Source organism: Cyrtonyx montezumae, unplaced genomic scaffold, assembly GCF_038088225.1.
Source record: "Cyrtonyx montezumae isolate F1298 unplaced genomic scaffold, pur_monq_1.0 scaffold_16, whole genome shotgun sequence".
NCBI lineage: Eukaryota > Metazoa > Chordata > Aves > Galliformes > Odontophoridae > Cyrtonyx > Cyrtonyx montezumae.
In genome coordinates this window covers 7,294,037-7,314,587 of record NW_027071892.1, presented here as the reverse complement: position 1 = coordinate 7,314,587, position 20,551 = coordinate 7,294,037, and the positions used below count along the sequence as shown (strand labels likewise).

General features: G+C 42.5%; 2 protein-coding genes across 2 annotated transcripts; both read right to left on the bottom strand.

Annotated features, from left to right (window-relative positions):
- Nucleotides 1-613: 613 nt before the first annotated feature.
- On the bottom strand, nt 614-2,878 carry COQ7 (coenzyme Q7, hydroxylase). The gene is made up of 6 exons (XM_065733030.1): nt 2,796-2,878; nt 2,514-2,713; nt 2,302-2,416; nt 2,054-2,193; nt 1,422-1,490; nt 614-813 (listed from the first exon to the last, which is right to left on the bottom strand). The coding sequence occupies exons 1-6, from the start codon at nt 2,869-2,871 to the stop codon at nt 736-738; spliced, it is 678 nt and encodes a 225-aa protein (XP_065589102.1). The 5' UTR covers nt 2,872-2,878; the 3' UTR covers nt 614-735.
- Nucleotides 2,879-3,649: 771 nt separating this feature from the next.
- Nucleotides 3,650-16,864, bottom strand: TMC7 (transmembrane channel like 7). Its single transcript, XM_065732570.1, has 16 exons — nt 16,790-16,864; nt 16,403-16,640; nt 14,577-14,725; nt 14,081-14,248; nt 13,782-13,867; nt 13,127-13,272; nt 12,594-12,741; nt 11,119-11,289; nt 9,649-9,806; nt 8,615-8,729; nt 8,033-8,130; nt 7,553-7,736; nt 6,624-6,754; nt 6,176-6,331; nt 5,332-5,410; nt 3,650-4,221 (listed from the first exon to the last, which is right to left on the bottom strand). The coding sequence occupies exons 1-16, from the start codon at nt 16,851-16,853 to the stop codon at nt 4,162-4,164; spliced, it is 2,151 nt and encodes a 716-aa protein (XP_065588642.1). The 5' UTR covers nt 16,854-16,864; the 3' UTR covers nt 3,650-4,161.
- Nucleotides 16,865-20,551: the final 3,687 nt, after the last annotated feature.

Sequence of the window (20,551 nt, the reverse complement as noted above, 5' to 3'; positions counted from 1 at the left end):
AGACAAACTGAAAGCTGTAAGAGAATATTAAGTGCAATTCCACAGGTGCTCCAAGTTGCTCTCTCCACCTGCTTTATACATCCATTACTTCTGTACACACACAGAACAGAATCAAGGGAAGACAAACTTAAAAAATCCAAAAAATTGAGACAAAATAAACAAATGAGTTGGCAAGGCTTACATATAGAGGCTTCTAATAACATAAAGACTTATAATAACCAATTTTTACTCAAGGCAGACTGAACAGAAGTACTTGCTTCATTTACTTAGCCTGAAAATACAATTCAAGAATATCCTACTTATTCAGTGATTTTAAAATGAGCCAATAAGCTCCAACTTACTCCAAGTATATATATAAACCTGAAGGCAATAGAAAATGTACTATTTTCATTTGTGCAGATATATACATAACATATGCCCACAGTGTATATATATATACATATATATATGTATATATATATACACATATATTCATACTCATTTTACTGCCACCTTGTGAACAGATTCTGCCATTGACAGAATTGACATTGACATTGTGGCCAATTCTGCCATTCACATCCAGCCCAAGTGACTCAAGTATAGATTTTTTGAATAGGTACTCAACGTGACAAAATCAGATGTGGTTGAATCAGATATTTAATTATGAAAATTTTACAAATCTGAATAAAACAAAGCTTAGTCTTCCATATACTTTCATTTTGCAGTTTACTACTGCAAGCATTATGGAAAATGTCACTAAATTCTTTCAGATAAATATATTGCAGCTTTGCATCCAAGCTGTATTACTGTCTTCAAAATGGAATAAGCTGGTGCCTGCAAAACAAAGAACAAAAAATTAAAAGCATCTAGTAGAGTGGAGTGTTATTTGAACTAGATCTGTGGTTGGAAATAGGAACTGGTATTTTAAAAAAGAAAAACTCGTATTTGTAGTCTACTGTATTCCATAGAAAACTTAAAGTCAACTTTGCAAAATGAAATGGAATTATTTCATTGTAAATACAAACCAAGAGGAAAAAAAATATGGGGGGAAGTCACACATTCCTCATACACTATTCAATTATTTCACCCTTTCTAATATGACTGTTCATCTATCAGCACACTGCCTCAGCTTTTTGTATGGATAAGATTTTGTGGCTCTATTTTCAAAAAATATTTAAATAATAAAAGCAAAACCACATAGGACAACACAACTCTTATAGAATAAATAAACACAATCACTAACACTGAACAAGAGTTAAAACAAAATCAAACCACTCTCCAAAAAAATAAAAACTATAAGATGCAACGTTTTGTCACTCCTTTCTTACACTTATCTTCAGGAGCCAGTTATTTTCCACATTCCTCCAAGAAAGAGTTGTGCCAAGACAACAGTATCACATTCAGGTCTTTACAGCAGCACTAATTAGTTAACATTTACTTACTCTCTCCGCATCGTGCTCAAGCCCAATGTCATGGTGCTCCCATTCATCATCCCGACACTGCTTTATTATCTTTAAAAACAGCAAGTAATTAGTAAATCTACTATGCAGAAAAATCAAGACAGCTGAATACAGAACTACAACACATTGGTCATTGTGTGCACCAGGGGAAGCCCAGGTCTCTCAGGTCTCTCAAACCCTCAACTTCCAACTTGCCAAGAAAGGAATTATTTATATCATCTCCCCAAACTAGAGTTACGTAAGTGCTCTGCAAAAGCACTGAAGAAAACTAAGCTACATTTCTAGTTCTTTGCTGAATGTTACCAAGTTCAGCTGTGTGTAGTTTAACCCTTTCTTTCAATTAAAAGTAATCACAATTAACACTCAGTTCTCCCAGTGAAAAGGAGAGCAATTAAGTACTGAAAGCATGCTGAAGTTAATCTAATGTTTGTTTTAGTTTGCTGCTTAGTGTTACTGAAGAAAGAGCCATATTTTTTATCCTAAAAACTCTATACAACAATTGGAATTCTATACAACAGGATAGACACTAGAAATTCAGATCAGTGCAGCGTTTTAAAAGTCAAGTCATTTACAAGTTCAGTAGATTTCTTATGTTCTTTTTAAGTCACAGTTACCTGCATCAGTTCTTTGTACTTTTCTGGATCTTCTTCGATTAGAGTTCGGATCTGGTTGTTATAGTGGTCTGATATACTCTCCTCCACTGCCACCGTGCAAGCCATCGCTCCCTTCTTTCCAAGAAGAGAGCTTCCAGCCCCTGTGATTGCAGTACCAAACACATGCAAACAGTGAAATCTGAAACAACATGAATAATTCAAGCACACGAAGAATTCTAAAACCAACAACAGCAACAACAAAAACTCACCTAGAACAAAGCCTGCTACATTCCAAAGAGGTAGTAAGATAGTAGGTCGGACTCTGTACGCAATCATTAACTCATTAAACTTTTTCAGGTGGTCTTTTTCTTGATTCCACATTTGCTGCAGCAGTGCCAAACGACAGCAAAGACCGAAGAGTTACACACTCCACTACAACCAAGAAGCACAACGCAAACCAGAAGGGCTCAGGTCCACGCACCTGGATGAGCGGCCCCGCGGCCGACCTGCCCAGCACGGCCATCTGCCCGGCGTAGATACGATTGGCGCCGTACTCCCCGGCGTGGTCCACGCGGATGATGCGGTCTACGACGGCTTTGTTGACACCGTCCAGAGACGCCCTCGTGCTGCAGGGCCTCGGGGACGCCCCCTCAGCTGGGGAAGGCCACCTCCCGCAGCGACCTGCGGAAGTGACAGAGGTGAGCGGGGCTCTGCGAGAGCCCAAGCGAGGCGTCCCGGCCGGGCGGCAGCGGCAGCTCCGTACCTGCAGGGCCGCTCAGCGCTCGGCGGCGCCCCAAAGAGCACCGCAGCGCCGGAAGCAGCACCGCAGCCGCCGCCATTGCACTGACCCCGACGCCTCCTGTGTCGCGCCGCTTACGTCATCACCGTGGGACTCCTGGCTCCCGCCTCCACCGCCATCACGATTCCCATTGGCTGCCCGCCGCCTCCGCACTGGTCAGCGCAGCTGTCACTCGAGACCAGCGTCCCCTGGTTTCCATGGGAACGAAAATGGATAGGCGGGGCATCCCCCGACGCGGGAATCCATGAGGTAACTCCCGCGCGGCGCCGCAGGGGGAGCTGAGGAAGGCGTTGATACGCGCACCGCCATCACAGTATGTGTTCAATAAAACCATGCCTTTATCACGTACTATATTTTAAAAACTGATTTATTCCATGTAAATTTCTTTAAAATTGACGACAGAAAACAAAACGTCACATGAAAAGCGAACAGTATCTCACATTAAATGCCAGTGTATTACCAGAGATTTCAAGTGAAGTACGCAATTCTTTACACAACAATCTGGAAAAAGCCAGTCTTTAAATAAAGGGAAAAGCCTGTAGGCTACACGGAAAGATTGTTCTGAGCCACTCAGCTCAATTTAAACAAGAATATAAAGGATACTGGCATCTCAGTTTCTGAATGCTGCATTCCCAAACTATAAATAACTCCCAAATATTCACATTTTAGAACACAGAACAGTATTCAAGGCACCTGTATAAAACTGAAATGCAAGTAATAAATCTTTACCCGTTAAAACAAAGGCTTCTGCACACCAGTGAGACAGGTACCACAGAGCAGAGACTGCTCCACGTGCATCCAGAACTCCCACCAGCTTCTCGTTGCCTTCATCTAGTGTTCAACTGTACTATTTCAAAATACTGACATGAGTCTCTTCTGCTTTTGTTTTAAAAGAGATCTGAGTGAGAGACATGTAAAACCACCCCACCCTAATTCTTTAAAGTATAATCCATAAAAACAGTACAGAGTTAAGTAGTTTCAGTTCTAATCACATTTTGCCCAAAACTCCAGAAAAACAAACAAACAACAAAAAAAACCCCAGGAACTTATCACAAACCCTAACAGCTTTGAAATGATAGCAGCAATAAAGTGCCCTGCCATACAATGTTTGGACAGGTCTAATAGCATACAAATAAGCTAAACTTCCAGTCTTGGAAACTCTAAGGCCCACTAGCATAATCAACACTAATAAGAACATTAAGCATCCACTACACAGATTGCAGTGCTGGTCAGCTGCTCTGTTTTCACACGCTGCAGATCTTCCACTCTTCTCTAGTGGTTCCAGGAGTGTCAGAAGTCAACTTCTGGCTTTTTTTTTTTTTTGTGATTTTCACTGATCTTTCTGAGCTTCTGCTATTTTCTCAATTAGGAACAACTTGTCACGACTCTCCTGGGAAGACAGAATAAAAAGTAGACTCTAGATACTAGATACAAGCACGTGCAAGTTCTATATACAACTCGTCTCTTCACTAGAAGTAGATAGGTGCTCTCATCACAGGGTACTCTAATTAATGGTTAACAGCACTCTCTCAACTGCCGAAACTATTTTAACAATAGCTTTGAAATCATTCACCTCATGTTACGTCACATGTTAATGGTTCTACATTGTGCCCAAATAGAAACATCTGACAGACCTAAAAATTTAAAACTGTACTTTCAAGAAGCCTAACAACAGTGAACAAGCAACAATAAAGGTTTTTGCTCCTAGATCCCTCTCCCCATTTTTGTTTGTTTTGCTGTTTTTCCATAAGGACAAATTGTTAAGTGTCATACCTAAAAGATGCACTTAGCAAAAACCAGGATCTTTCCTAATAAAGTGAGAAGCCTCAGTAGAAAGGTTAGATTTGAGCCAGAGAGGTTTGACAGAGCACAGCATACAAATATTGTTAAACTGACAAACAACAGTAGCCTTTTATGGTTGCAAATAAGCAAGTCAGCACTGGCAACGTTCACCAAAGTGATGATTTGGTTCACCTTAAGCACTTGTTGCAAGCAGTGCTGGGATCTGCACTCAGGAGTAAATGCAGATGCGGTAATGTAGAAACACAGACTTGGAGTGAAGAGCAAGAAGCCGGCTGTCTGTCTCTCAGTGTGAAGAAGGAAACAATCAAAGACTGAAAGATGGTGGAAAGGACAAGAGCCTTAAGTTTAAGGCTCTCTTTTGGCAGGAAAAAAAAACATGTACATGGGTTGATTTAAGCAACGCAACAACTAAAGAACAGAGACACCGCTCCTCAGAAGTACATGCCATGTACATGCATTACCTGATACAACTGGGCCTTGCTGCAGTTGCAGCTGATGCCCAAGCACACCAACTAGACTGAAAAATACTTCTCTGCTTCTATTATTTTTCCTTCATAATCTAAGAAACATTCTTCACTACCTGCTCAAACACCAAATACGCAGAAGTGTGGGAAGACTGTTGCTCCTCTGCATGCCTGATTATGGATGCAACAAAGATAACTTTTGGGGTACAAAAATAGAGTGGGTTAAATCTTACCATAACCAGCTGTTCCCGTAGCTGCTCAACCACTCTTTTGTGCGCTCCAGCCAAGGCAATAAGATAGAACATAATGAGGCTGCAAACAACAAACCAACATTATATCTTAGCATTACACAAACAGATAAAGGCTGTTACGGGTCAGAGGAATCACTGGACCACACATTTGCTTCAGATGAAAAGAAGCTGAAAACGAAAAAACAAAAGACATTGTACAGTCAGGGGTTGGTATGATATAGCTCTGCTGAGATGCACCTGCTATTTTTGTTATTGCCACGCTGGGACAGAGCTCTAGAAGATGTAGAGGCAAAGCCTATTTCAGATTTTATGGGTTGTGTTTTGACAGCTCTATTGTACAGTTGTGCAGTCTCCACTATTAGCAACACTCAAAACCCAACTGGACATGATTTCTCATCTCCTACCCTAGGTTACCCTGCTTTGAACATGTGGGCTGAATTAATTATCTCCAAAAGGTGACCTCAAGCCCTAAGAATTCTATGAAAGCATACCAAACTTTATCTTACCGAATGTCTTATAGAATGACTATTTTAGTTATCCTTCCTCACTGTTTTTCTTTTAAACAAAGTTTAATTTACAGAATTTGTGATCGCAGCACTTACAACACCAATTTGCAACATGGTTAACAGTTCTGAGAAAGAAGAATATGGGAAATGGGCCATGAAAGAGGAGCAATTAATGGGCAAAGACATAAGGGCTGAGGCTTCATATGGGCTTTGATGCTTTTGACTGGAGATGGAAAACATGGTCTAAAAGTTGTTCGCTATCAGCTCAGTAAGGAAGGAACGAACCATTCAGAACTAGATCAGGTCTTCATAGTACTTACCAGACAACTATAAAAAAAGGCACTGCAAAAGCTTCTGACGCTATGCCATAAATGACTTTCTGCAGACCTGTAGGAAACCCAAGTACTGTATGTGGAACAATGGCCCATGAAGTGTCAAAACTCCTGAATGGCCCACATGCCTTGGAAGAGGGGATACTGTGGGGGAAAAGAAAAAAAAATAAATAAATCAGAAGAGAAATGAGATGTTACACCAAAACGTAAAGATAAAATAATCCAACACAAGCCAGCACTATCTTGCTGATAGGGTAAAAGTGTACTTCATCTTAAAAACTAATTTTTGTTTTACATAAACTAAATAGTAATTTCATTTTATTGTAAACAGGTATACAGTACTCTAATTTATTATTTAAAAGGTATGCATCTGTTTCTAGAGAACTGACAACTTTAAAGCAAATGCCAATTTCATAGAAGTTAAACTGTCACTTACTGTGCTATGCTGACTCCCAAAGGAACTAAAGCTAAGATGAGCCCAATCAACAGCACCACCAAGAAGAAAAAATTGGAACTTGATGCTCTGGTTGGCCTACTTGCAGGTTTACGTGTGTGTATCAAACTGATCTGGAGAGGCAAAATGAGCAAGAATGAGCAATTTTTACTTCCCCACCAACTGTATTTTCTATCTTCAGATACGCTACAGCTACCAGGTAACCATCCCATCACTTCATGCACACGGACAGAGAAGGGCTAAGACAAGAATGCTCCAGATTCTAGTATAAACCAACATCTCTTATTTTGGATAAGGGTTTGATCCAGATCCCACTTGTACAGAGTCAAATGGCATCAGTCACATGGTATATGATCCATGACACAGCCTTTTGCTTCGAGCTGCCAGTGCTGCAGTGAGAATACCCCTTCTCACAAGTATTAAACATTGATAAGAATTTGTTGCACAGGAGATGTCTAATCATAGAGCAAGGTTTCTGATACTAAAACCACGTAACGTAACTAATAAAGTTTGGACTTCCCATTTTGTTCTCAAACATTTATCAGCTTGGAAAAATCTTGTCCAAGTTCTAAGCACTGTTGACAGTAAAAAGATCAATGGAAAAGGAGTTATACATTAATTTTATTAGAAAAAGATTTTTTTTAAAGCTACAAGTAATTCATGTAGTCATTAAAGTGTTTTCTTTGATCTCAAAGCAAAATTCTACCTTGTCTTAAAAATAAAAAAAAGAATTCAAAAAATTGAATTTTATTACCTCATTTCTTGCATATGCTTTTGGTTATTGTTAAGGTTTTGTTTTAAATCAACTGTATATCAAATTCAAAAAAACCCACTTTTTTATACATATATATATTTTTTTATTTTTTTAATTTATTATTTTTTTTTTTTTTTACACTGAATATCTTCATTACCTTTTTAATGTAAAAGACGACAAAGTATTTTATAGTTGCTATTGCAGGAAGAAGTGGTGAAAAGAAGGTTCCAATCCAGCAGATAGTCTGTCCATAAATGATTTCTAGGACGTTGTCAGAAATTCCAAACTCCTGCAAACCACACCATTGAACTGGCTTCCAAGAGCAGTACGTAACTAGTAACCTAAAAACACAGAACATCACTAAGTTGAAGAGTGAAGTCACAGAGCTCACCCAAACCCTAACACATGTGAAATACCCAGAACACTGAAATTTAGCACTAAAGCATTCAACAACATGACATAAAAATGTCAAAGTAGATTCAAATCTCAAAAAAGCACATCCATCTGAATAGTAAGTACTCAAATAGCCAGAAATATTTTACTTTAAAACCAGCAATCCAGTTAGAAATTCAGGGAACTAATAAATGAAAAAAAAAATCATTTTGCAAAGGCATGCTCAAAAGGCAGAGACACTTACTTCCTAGGAAAGTCCAGAAACAGGGTCACAGCAATAATTATAATGAAATCAAATATCAACAGTTTATACATTTCTTGGCCAACTGCGGACTCCCAGCACTAGAAAAACATTTCAGAAGAATCAGGATTAAGTCTAATAACAAATGGTAATTAAAAAAAGCACTACCAATCACTAAAGGAACATACTTCTCAATCCGTTCACACCAGCAAAGCTAAAATTGTCATCATTTCCATTTCTTAAGCATTTTAAGTGTTTCAGAGCTTCCAAACCAAGTTTTCCTGTTTATTTCAATAATTTGTTTTATTGAAGAAAAAGACAGTGACAATAAAACCTCAAATGAACTTCACAGTAACCAGAAAATCTCTGCTAAATTGTGATCTGTTGCTAGAGTAAAATAATCAGCTTTAAATAAATGAAGATGCCTGATATACAGACAGACAGATATACACGTACAGACATCTATCATAACACGAACAGGAACCACAAGTTCAATTCTGAATACTTCTAAACAAGCAAATCTCATGGAAAAAGAATCTCTTACTGCAAGTTCAGATGATTAATGACTAAGATAAGTCTGCTTACAGGATAGAGTTCATAATTGTATCCACAGGCCTTACACCGGTCAGTGGTACAGTGGATCTGACTCCACAGTGAGAACAGCAGAACACCAATATTGGCCAACCGCACAAAGACACACCTAGAAGGAAAGCAAAAACCAATCTTAACCTTGACAAAACACAGCCATCCTGCCACCTGACTCCACTTGCAGAGGAGCCCAATGAAGAAGCACAGAGACTGAAAATGCAGCAGTTTTAATGGAATGACTAGGCAGATACCAAATACATTTCTTTCTCTAGTAGGTTAAATTGCCTTTCACTTTCTTGGCTTTAGGCTACAGTTTTTCATTGTATTGCTCCTATATCAGTCATTTAAGTTGAGCCTCTCTTCATTTAGTGGGGGCTCAACTCACAGTGGGCTGCTATTCTCTCAGCTACAGCTGGAGAGGCCTCATGACAGCTTTGTGCACAACATTCCCCTAAGGTAGCTTCAGGCCTTCAGAGGCACTTCAGCCAAATCAGAAATACAAAGCACTGGCGCTTGACGATGTTCAGATGCTTCAATCTTGAGCTTACCACCTTAACCTGCCAAATGCAAGTTCGTGTTCTCACTGTAAGGTATCTTTTATTCCAAAACTTTTAACTGCTTCACTCACTGCTGTACAGCACTGTAACGCAAGTGAAATCACTTGCTGTGCACATGTAGCTGCACATCCAGGGAACTACTGCACATGCAGTGGTGTGAATTCACAGCTCTACAGGCAGCACTTCCCTATTAATCTGCCTACTGACTTTCAGACTGCAGAAGATGTCCAGATCACTAGGTTAAATGGAACAGAAACTTGACTGCACTGTACTGTCATCAATCAGGAGACTGCTTCCAGATTTGAAATGAAAGTTTCCAATGAAACACAAACCAAATAATGCCTGCTTGGCTTCCAGTGCCCAGGCTCTCTGTTGCAGGGAGCCCAGCCTCTGACTCTCAGTGTTTACAATATCTCAAACCTACAAGAACAAGTTGTTCAAATATCCAAAGCTCCATAGCAGAGATATCTTTACCTCATCAGCGTCAGCCTGATTTCATAGGCTGGTGAATAATCTTCAAATCTGATCAGAAATGAAAAGATCTGAGGAGCAATGAAGTTGACCAATGTGATCACGATGGACGGCAAATACTGTACTAAAAGATTAGCCTGGAAGCTCACACTGTTGACATCCTGTACAAGAAAAAAGAAAGATGACACTACACACAGGCAGACATTTCTGGCATTGTGCTCTCTTCAGTTATCTACCAGTCTCTCATATCCAAAACCTTGTCTTCAGCATGCACCTGTATCTGGAATGACCACTGCTACACAGCCTTGCTTTTCTCCAAAGCTTCTCCTTGAAAGCACTGTTTTCACCAAGGCTCACACATGGCTATATTGCCTAACTCAGCATTAAAGGCTATCAGGTTTTAGACCAAAGCATAGACACTTTTCAATACTCACAGGTGACAATCAACTCACTTGACTTTCCTGTCACCTTAACAACCTCCTCTTTCTACTCATTTAGGCAAGGTCAAGGTATCAACCCCACATCAAGCCCACAGCAAGTGAAGGCATCTTCTGAGTTGTTTACATTGTCGTATCATCCATCTCTGTCCTCAACCACTACCACTGACACAAACTCCTCGGTCCTCACTTCTTCCTCTGCAATCCTGGCAGTTTAAAGAAGTCCATGAAGAATACAACTTTCCTCTTACACAGCTATTGCCCATCACATTATCAACAGAGGAAAGAGGGTGGACTCTCTGCTTGCAGTGGGCTAATTAAACTTAATTAAAATTAATTAAACTAATTAATTGTGTTCTACAGGGAACTCAATTGCTGTTGGGAAACTGTTAAACTGCTGGCTACTCTTGCTGTTCTGCTTCTGAATCACTCTTCCCATCTGTTTGTCCTGCCAGAGGGGAACACCCCATCAAACTTGATTCTTTCCAATACTGATGTAAGAACCTTTTCTTCTGCAAAGGGTTCCCTGATCAGTCTTCCTGTTTCCCCATGCAGCTGTAACTCAATCCACAATACAGATCGTTGCCTTTACTCTCCCATCCCCGTGCTGTTTATTTTTACAGCTTAACAGTGAATCACATCAAAAAACTGACCATAATTAAGTTTGTTTTATCCAGATCATTCCCTGAGCCAGATCACTGCCAAGACACAAGTGTCTGTGCCAGCAGATCAGAGAAGTGAGAACAGCTATGCTGGAAAGAAAGCGAGGGCTGCTTTTCTTCTCAGCTGCATTAGCTACAAGGCACAGACTTGGGAGCCTCTGTATTAAAGGGAGACACCACTGTTATTTCTTGCACATCCTTCTTTACCCTTCTTACATCTTGCTATTAAAAAAATGTAGGTTGTTAGAAAGCAAGTGTTTCAAAACTCTTAAATGAAAGGTTCTGTATTAAGATTCTTGACTCTTTCACAGTAAATTCTTGCTCAAATCACCAGCCCCAATTTAATCTATCATAATGTTATGTCTGACACTTACACTGGAGTTTTCTTGAGAGAAGACAGTTGCTCTATAAATAGAATAAAAGCACCCTAATAAAACTGCAATGACAATTATATTTAGAAATATTCTCAGAGTGTAGATGCGGAGCTTTTCTTTCATAGTCCTGTCAGCAATTTTTTGCTTCAGTCTTTCTTCCTCCAAGTCTGCCTATAAACAAAAGAAAAAGAATGTACAATTTTCTGATGCAGCATGCAAGTCTTAATACCGTATCTTTTACATTTGGGATATTCTTGCCTCAGTATTGTGCAAATCCATAGATTTTTTTCTAGGAGGGTCACTCCCATATGCTGTCCAAACAGACTGAAAGTGCCTTTTCATTGTGACGAACAGGTCTACGCAGGATTGGAAGCCTGTCAGAGTGCTCCTAGTCTGGAGTTCTGTACCAAAAAAAGCATTCTGTAATCCTCTTCTATCGTATCAGTAACATACCTCATTGAGAAAGACATCTACTGTGAGAATACCCAGTTTGGTACTACACTTTGAGAAGTGCAAATCAGCACTCATATCTGTACTTCTGCAGGTAAGCAACCAACCCTCACCACTATGACTTCGATTTTTTTCTGCTCTTTGTGAAGGAAAATTGGAGGCTAACACAGAAAAGCAAGCAGAGTCCTGAGAAGCTGGTCATGTTAACTTGGTAGGTTTCAGCTTAGCTGATGTGGAAATAGTGCATTTCTTCACAGAGCAACATAAACTGAGCAAAAACACAGATTACCCAGGTGTTTTCTGATGTCTCCATTCAAACATTAACACTAATGGGCAACTCCTTTCAAGGTGTTGAGCTACTGAGGCAAAAAAGATTTTAAAAAATCCCTTCAGATAACAACTGAGCTTTACTGAAACACAAAGCAACTGACTAATTTATGAAATCAGTAATTATTGCTGTGTGATTTGAGGTAGAAACATCCTTTCAGAGGTCACTGTTTCACAACATTAAACTCTGCTTCCAATGTACATAGGAAAAAAAATAGTTGTAGTTTCACCAAAAAAGCACTTCAGATTCTCCCTTTACAGACCCTTACGATTTGGGAAGTCCATTAGCTCTTTCAGTGTTTTCTAAATGCAACAACTGCCTACCACACTGCAGACTTACAACCCTGTATATTCAAACTGATTCCCAGCAGTACAAGGTTTTGACCACAGCTACATGAGCTTTTCCTGTTAGACTGTACAGAAACTGGAAACAGGGCTGAAATGTGAGGAAGAGGCAGCCAACACAAGCAGCAAATGGATTTCAGTCCCCAATGGGGAAGGGCCTTCAACCTCACCACCAATTCTTGTCACGTTGCACCACAACTCTAGATAGCTAGAAGGTATGTGAGGTGATGTGGTAAGCCACTTCAGTCTTTCTTATCCCTATTCCACTATCTGTATAATTACACGTTTTCCTTTTTTAGTGAAAATATATATATATAGCAAATAGTAATTGTCGAAAAAAAGAAGTTACTCACTTGGAGCTCATATAGCAAGCTCTGATGCTTTAGCCGTGCTGCATTTAGGTCTGTAATGCAGAAGTCCCAGCCTGCAAAGACTTTGTTGCAATAACTCTGAAACTGGTCTTCAGCATGCACCAAGTTCTGCTTAAATCCTTCCACAGATCTAAAGGAAAAGGCAACATGACTTCATTAATTAAAGACATATTTTAGCCACGAGGAAAAACAAACACACACCACACTTCAGGCAACCTGGTTCATCAAAGACTAAGGGATTGTACTGTGACATCAACAAATCTCTTGAGAAAATTTCAGTGAGTGTTCTGCAGAAACCAAAGTCGACTGAAGCCCAAACATCTTCAATATATTATTGAAATTGTTTGTTGCTGGTTCAGCTCCCCCCAGAACAGACAAAGGGTAGGGCGGCATATTAACTTCAAGCAAAAGATTCTCCATTTCTAGGTAAAACTGTTCTGTAATTCAGTGTCCTCACAAGCGAGAATGCAAACTGTGTAACAGGAGCAGCAAATTAAGTATACCAACATCTTTACCTTTTGATAATCCAGAGAAGACTCAGCCCAAGGTAGGCAAATGTAACTAGCAAGTATGCCAGTGGTACGTTGTATCTCAGGACACTAAGCCACGCAGCATCTATTGTGTAATAGCCATAAAACAAAACTGTCACTTCCAGGAACCCCTGTGAAAAGGTCAAGTTTAAAATGAACTTAAAACAATAACAACTTCTCTGTTCAATCCAACCTGGCTCAAAACAAGCTTTTTGTAAACACGACTGCTGGGGTCACAAGCAGGCTACAACAGTCTGTAGATCCTAAATACTGACACATCTCTAACAAACTCTGCATGGACACTACATGCACAAAATCCCACACTTCTCCAATGAAAGAGCACTCTGTCAAGAACACTAGCAGCCTACACAGAGAGCACAACAGGGAGCAAGCTCTAGCTCATGAAACATTTAGCAGCTGCAGAAGAGAGGCACAGGCTGCAGTGCGTGGCTAACTAGGCCCTACGGACTCTCAGTGAAAATCAGTCTGATAACTACCACCTCACAGATGGAGGAGAAAGGCGAATTTTACCCAGCGATGCCTACGCCTCATCATTTTTCCAAATTATCAAAGCATCATTTCCTAAGTAAAACATTTCCATGCTATGTTAAACTTAGAAAAAAACAATCAAATTACTTACAGTGCCAGTAAGCAAATCTTTGAGGTAAGTATAGAAGTAAACAAGTCCCTTATTACCAGTAGGTGTATAAACTGTGCAGTAAGGCTCTGTCAGAAGAAAGGCAGGAAAAGTCACTCAAATAGTAATCCTCATTAAACTGTAAGCTCAAGTTAATTAAAATATGGCAAGTTATTATTAAAAACAAAACCAACCAAACAACAACAACAAAACACCCACAATTTCTCTGTCCTGGTGGGTGAGGGAGAAGCTAAAGGAATTGAGGCATCTTAAAAACAACAGCGGTCCATAGAGATATTTACCTGTGTTGTCTGGAAAAATGTCAGCAGAGCTACTGTTGAAAATTCCATAATTAGAGATGACAGTGGGAAGTGTAACAAAACTGAACATCAGGATGAACAGCAAAAAATTCAGCTGGACTAGAAAACGCAGGAAGGAGAAGTAGGCCTTGATGCCAGTACCAAATTTCCCTGGGGATAAAACAAAGACATGCAATACTAATTAAAATGACAGAAATAATAATAATAGTGAAGAAACATTACTAAAAGTCAGTTTAAAGTACTGTAGGCTTTTCAAAATGTAACAGAAAAGGCAGTGTGACTTTCTAATAATTTTCTCCACTATATTAATATCATAAAATTTCTAACGAGGTAGATGGGAACTCTCGCATCACTACTAGTAAGGGAAGCAGGTAACTCTTTCACCTACTCATGTTAGATGTGAAACTATGCTCGTACATGTAAGATCACTAATAACAGAAGCAACTTGAAACAGGAGAAAGAAACAGAAGGTGAATACCTTCTATGCTGTGGATATCATGCCGCCAAAGCTTCAGGTAAGATGACAATCCTTTGATACCCTTGAGAGATTTTTTCCATGATTTACTACTAGCTCTTTTCCACTGATTCCATCCAGATGGATATTTTACATCAGCCTGCTGAGAATCCCTAAGAAATGAGAAATATTACTAAGCACAAGAAATAATTTTTCAACACAAGTAACAGCATCAAGCACAATGGTGCCTTCAGAGAGACATCAGTGTTAGAAGTTGCTGTAACGTATCCTAGCTACTCCTATTATTAATTTCTAATCATTCATTTTTCCTAAAATTCACTGTAAAGTGCCAGCTCAGTGAGTCTGAGAAATCATTTCTTGGCCAGGGTACACGAGCACAATGGCACCTATGAATAAGTTGCTCTAAGAATACACTGGTCACAAATTCCAAGAATGACCCACAAATAACCTATGATTTCTTCAATGATAGCTTCCATATCCTCCCCAGCTTAAGGTGAAATCAGTATTTGAGCAGGAGTCCACATTAAACCGTTTGCACTCAAACGGGCAACAATGACCTCAGTGTGCGTGTTAACAGCTCCTCACAAAAGATTCCGTTCTATGGAAACTACAGGCTACAGCATGTAATGTTTTAAACAAACACCCTGGAGAACTGTCTGGCCTGTGTTTGCTCCGCGTTTTAAACAAAGGCGTGGGCTGCATATTTGTTCCACGCATCGAGTGTTCAGCTTTCACAGCATTTATTATACCAAGCACACTGCGTTGGCAGCTGCTGCACAATAAAGCACAATTACTGATCCATGAAATGCCAGGAAGCCTTATCATAATCCCACGGTGCTAAAAGCTTGTAGACAACCTCAGGACATCCCAAATTCATTCCTGATGACCACCATGGCCACAGAACTGCAGTTCACTTTCTTGAGGAGTGGAGCTTCATACACTCAACTTCATATAAAATTCAGTGTATTGAGAACCAGACCTTCTGCAGCCCCCTGCACGACTACAGAGGATTAGACCTGACTCTAGAAGCAGCCTGCAGTTCTTGTCCAACTCCAGCCACTCTACCAGCTTTTCTCTTGCAAGCAACTTATTCCTGTTCTCTGTGGTGCACCAAACAGTTTGATGCACAGCTCCTGGGAGGGCTGTACTTTCACCTCCCCCCAGCTCATAATCACAACTGTGAAGCATTTGATCTAAAGGTCTGAATATGCCTGGACTGGGATGGCGTAAAAACAACTAATGTACCCTCCCTGTTCTCAAGAGTTTTCAGCCCAGCAGTAGGATGTGAGACGGCCGAGGTCACAAGTGAGAAATACAGCCTGCTGACAGTTACACCGAGAGACAGGAACTGCTCACAGCAGAGAGCAGCATACAGGATGTGAGAGAAAATTAACTTGAAAAGCCGGCTCACGCTTATCAATTCCAAAACAGGCAGAACTGAAATAACGGCACACGGAGAGCAGACAAGGAGGCTGAGCTGCTCGCACAGCCAAGTCAGCTGCCGGAACCCCTAGAAGCACAAACTCTTGAGACAACAGCAGGATGCCAGCGAGAAACACATCCGTCTGTAGCAGGTTAGCTCCTCGTTTTGAGCGTGTTCTTCCCATTCCGTGCACTTCCTCGCCCAGTCATCCTCCGGCCAGCCAGGAGCCCGCAGCCACGCTGCTGCAGGTGGGGACAGGATGCGTTCCCGGCTGAGCAACTTCTCAAAGCAGTGCCCCGCAGGGACAAGTAAGCTCAGTCTGCGCCCGCCTTTCATCGCACGCGCGCTGCATACCTTTAGGAGCAGGTCATTCTTAAAAGCGTAAAGAAAAGCAAGCACAAAGAACCTTATTCTCCTCTTATCGGCGATGCTCACGGGCAGCTCCCAGAGGGGCACAGCCTCGCGCTCCTCTCCCTTGGGCTGCAGCCCCCGGCGCTCCGCGGCGGCGGTTCCCAGCGCGATCCCCCGCCGCTCGTCGCTGCCTTCGGGAGCGGCCCGGCGCCTCAGCACGGAGCGGTAACTGGGCAGCTCCTGCAGGAATCCCGCAGGTACCGCCGCGCGCGGATCCTCGGGGGGAAAGAACTCTGCGAGCCAGAGGAAACGCGTTTAAAACATGGCACCCGTCCGGGAGCGCGCACCCCATGACCGCCGGCACCCCACGGCGCTGCAGACCCCCCCCCCCCTTTCGCTCTGCCCCGCGCTGCCCTCCCCTCGCGGTACCTGCCGCCCTTACCGCCTCGTCTGCGGCTGTCCGCCCCCCAGCCCGGCAGCTCCGCGCCGGCCCCGGGCTCGCTCATGTCTGCACGGGGACGCCCGACGCCGCGCTGCCGTTTCCGGGCGCCGCGGAGCCCCGCGGAGCCGTGGGGCGGCGGCTGTCGGCACGGTGGGGGCGACGCTCCGCGCTCGGGCCGCCTCATGAGGCGCCTCGGCTGCACAGGCCGCCCGCTGGCGCGCGGCCCCTCCCTCGGACCGCGGGGTGGGGTTGGTTGGCGTCGCCCCTGAGATAGGCGGCGGTGTTGGTTGCTGTCGGGTGTGAGGGGGACAGCTGAGGGGCTGGGCGACGTCCTCACCCCGTGCTCTGTGCAGTACTGAGCTCCCTCCCTTATGGTACGGCTTTGTGGGTTGAAAATCGGGGATTCAGGCTTGGGGGCGTTTATCTCTTATTCATTTTCTCTAGGGCAGCATAAAGATACGATTAAATCTTTTCGAGTGAAGTGATGCCCGCATGCCCTAGCAGTGAGAGTGTGAGGCTGTGGTAAAAGGCTTAGAAATAAGTTTTATTTGTCATCTTCTGCTTACGTCTGGTGTGAGGAGCAATAGGAACTCACAGACTGATGTGGTTGGGAGTGGTCAGGTCCTCAGCCTGAACCCCTCAGCTGGCAGAGAGCACTTCTTACCTTGAGTGTGAAAACACAGTGAGGAGAAATGAAACTGCTGTTGTTCCAGCAGCACTCTGTGAAAAAGTAATCTGTCTGCAGTAGCAATAAAAATGAATCACTGGGTTTCAGGGTGCTGAGTCAGGTGTAAGTAAGGACACTTCTCTCACCTGTATGCTGTCAGCACAGGCATGTGATTTTCAAATTGTTTTATTAGCAGGAAGGATCCATAAGGCCACATCAGTTTTCATAATAAAACCATAGTGATAATATCCAAGTCGGCTTCTGCATGTACTGCAAGTAATGTAGGTGTGCATGGTTATCAGTGTGTTTGTGAGTTACACGCAGAAAAAATGAACACAGAAACACTGAGAGATGGAATTAACTTCCTTATTGCACTGAACTACTTTCCAGAAAAACACTTCATCAGAATTCTTGATTTCATGCTGGTAAATTGGTCTAGAAGGCAATTAACGTGCTGTCATGATGTGGAATATCGATAATACAACAAAAATCATAAAACCATGACACGTGCTTTTTGTATGTTTTTCCTATGAGAAAAAGCTGTAGTATGTGGTCATGTCTCTACAGGTCACTGTGAAGGCCAGTTCATAGGGCAGGAGCTCATGTCTGTTGTGTCTTCCTTTCCCCAGGTGGCACATTTTGCATAGCAAATCCTGACACTGTGATTCTGAGGCTGGGCTGCGCTCCAGGATGTGCAGGATCTGCTGTCCGTGGCAGAGCCAGGTGCTGCAGGGAAACGTGCTTCCAGGGGTTATTGTGGTTCCTTGGCTGAGCATCGCATTTAATGTTCTTTGTTTGAATAACTTCCAGTTGACCATTCCTGAAAAATTGGGGCTTAGAAGTGGAAACCCATGAAAATCATGTTGTGTTGCTCAGCATTCATACTACATATGCAATGCATGCACCAGCTAGGTTCTTGTATTGCACCACCACAGCATAAGTGCCCACTTTTATTGGTACATGGAAGCCAAGCAAGCATGGATATTTGGCTGTGCCTACAGAGCAGGGCTAGCTCTGCCTTAAATAGGAATGGTTACAGCCTGAGGCTTTCCCACAGTGCTATCTGGGCTGTCAGTATTGCTTTTTATTTTTGTTATTTTCTTACCAGTCAGAATAAAAAGAAGGAAGATAATACACATGCTAATAAGACTGCCCTGAAATCCTGCGTGATAGAAAAAAACCCTTTCAGAACAGATGCAGATAAAGACTGCAAGAATTGCAACAAGATTGACTTCCCCAGGAATTCCGTGAAAGCATTCTCTCTTCTCTCTTTTTAAATAGTGGAAGATGTTCAGAGACTTGGCAATATTTCAGCTCTGTTCTTGGTTCACAACAATTTAGGAGGGAAAACAGGAAGAGAAGGCACGCTAGGGAGATGGGAACAGGTGATACAGAGTCAGTCACACGCGGCGCTGCGCCCGCTTCCTCTCTCACATTGTTTCTCCAATATAGCTGATACACGAAAGCAGCACTTTCCAGTCTGTGCTAAGCATGGAAGCTTGTGCCATGCTCTGTTTGCCACGATCCTGGGGATATGACGGTCTCATTCAGTAACATGGGACGCTGTTTTTGTGTGTTCTTCTTCATAATGCTAAAAAAACCAAAATGCTTCTAAAAAATCAGAGAAGTTCTGAGCGTTCAGTTCTGAGCACTTTGTGTATTCAGCCACCTCCACGGTTTTGCTGTGTGGTCTGTGCCACATGCAAGCAGCAGCTGCATCAGTACAAGAGATCTACAGACAGCTCCTCTGCAGTCACGTCAGGAATGTTGCTTTGGGCAAAACACAGTCTTAAAGCACAAATGGAGTTTTTCACCTGATTCTACGGTGAATGCATCTGGTACAGGATAGGTATGGTTTACCCAGATCTGGAACTGAAAAAGTGCAGTCACACTCACTGGTGAAAGTGATCCCTTACATTACAGCAGTGCAGCTTCTGAGCACAGAACAACTGGTTTGTGTCTGGTTTCCTACTTGTTTTAGCCTTTAGTCCAAACACTGACTGACATTTTGCTTTTATATAGTCATCATCATCACTGTCCTGCTTTACCAGAGAAGTTATTTAGGAATAATCTCTGGAAGCTGTAAGATATGTGCTTGCTGGGAAGGTGAAATACACCAACATGGTGTAACGATATATTAATGTAGAAATGGAGGGGTTCTGTGACTGTGCAGCATCAGTGAAAGGGAAACAAGTGATGGGCAGTCCGACAGGTGTGGTACAGCAGAGCCAATCTAGTTCTCTCATTTCTCTTTTCGCTGCTGCCTGTCCCAGGGGTGGCTGTTGTGCCCCACATTGAATCTGAGGATGCTGCTTTGCAGAGAGGGCAGCGGAAGCCTTTGGGAAGGGCCAGCAGTGACTGGTTGTGCTGGAGGAACACTGGGCCCTGCTGTAAGGAGGGAATGAACTCCCTGCAGCGTCCTGCCCTGCTGAGGTATTCTGGGGGAGAAATTCCCTCCACCCCAGTGCTTCCCTGGGCACCGTGTCACTGTGCCTCGTGCTCAGCTGTAGCTTCATCCAGTGCATAGCTTTGTTCAAGTCAGCTTGAAAGGAAGATGTGGAGGGGAGGTGGTGAATGTGAAAGATTGATGGGTATGTAGCGCTGAAAGAGAAGAAATGCCGTTCCCAGTGTTATATCAAAAAGCAAGGTTGGTGTTTAATTCCCTGTCTTGCCTGGCTTAGTGTGTATGTGTGTATATATAATTATCCCTGAATGAGCTTTCCTGTAAGAGTAAAATCGTGAGGTCAAGGTTTTTCTTTATCTCTGCTCTATAAATGATTAATCCAAAGGTAAAATTAAGTGCATCGTGTACCTAAATACGAGTTCTTGGTATTATTTTATTGTGTTGTTATTGCGATCCAAGGAAACAGCAAAGCAGGCATTAATTCACAGGGGGAAAGTGGTGGACTTGGCGATCAGACAGAAGCAAAACCGTATCGCAGGACATCCCGGGGAAGGCACACAGCCGATCCCGGGGGGGGGGGGAAGCGGGCGGAGCTGAGGGCGGTGCGGGACGCTGCAGGTAGGGACGGTGCGGGGCGATGCGGGTAGGGACGGTGCGGGGCGCTGCAGGTAGGGACGGTGCGGGGCGATGC

Bases quoted from the DNA above. Each gene is read 5' to 3' on its own strand.
- COQ7 (XM_065733030.1), bottom strand. From the start codon at position 2,871: ATGGCGGCGGCTGCGGTGCTGCTTCCGGCGCTGCGGTGCTCTTTGGGG. The intron at 1,491-2,053 runs GTAACTGTGACT...CTGTTTTTAAAG, and splicing joins AGTACAAAGAACTGATGCAG to ATAATAAAGCAGTGTCGGGA. The intron at 814-1,421 runs GTAAGTAAATGT...TTTGTTTTGCAG, and splicing joins TTGAGCACGATGCGGAGAGA to GCACCAGCTTATTCCATTTT.
- TMC7 (XM_065732570.1), bottom strand. From the start codon at position 16,853: ATGAGCGAGCCCGGGGCCGGCGCGGAGCTGCCGGGCTGGGGGGCGGAC. The intron at 13,273-13,781 runs GTAAGTAATTTG...ACCTTTTCACAG, and splicing joins AAGATTTGCTTACTGGCACT to GGGTTCCTGGAAGTGACAGT. The intron at 8,131-8,614 runs GTAAGCAGACTT...ATGTTTTTCTAG, and splicing joins ACAATTATGAACTCTATCCT to TGCTGGGAGTCCGCAGTTGG.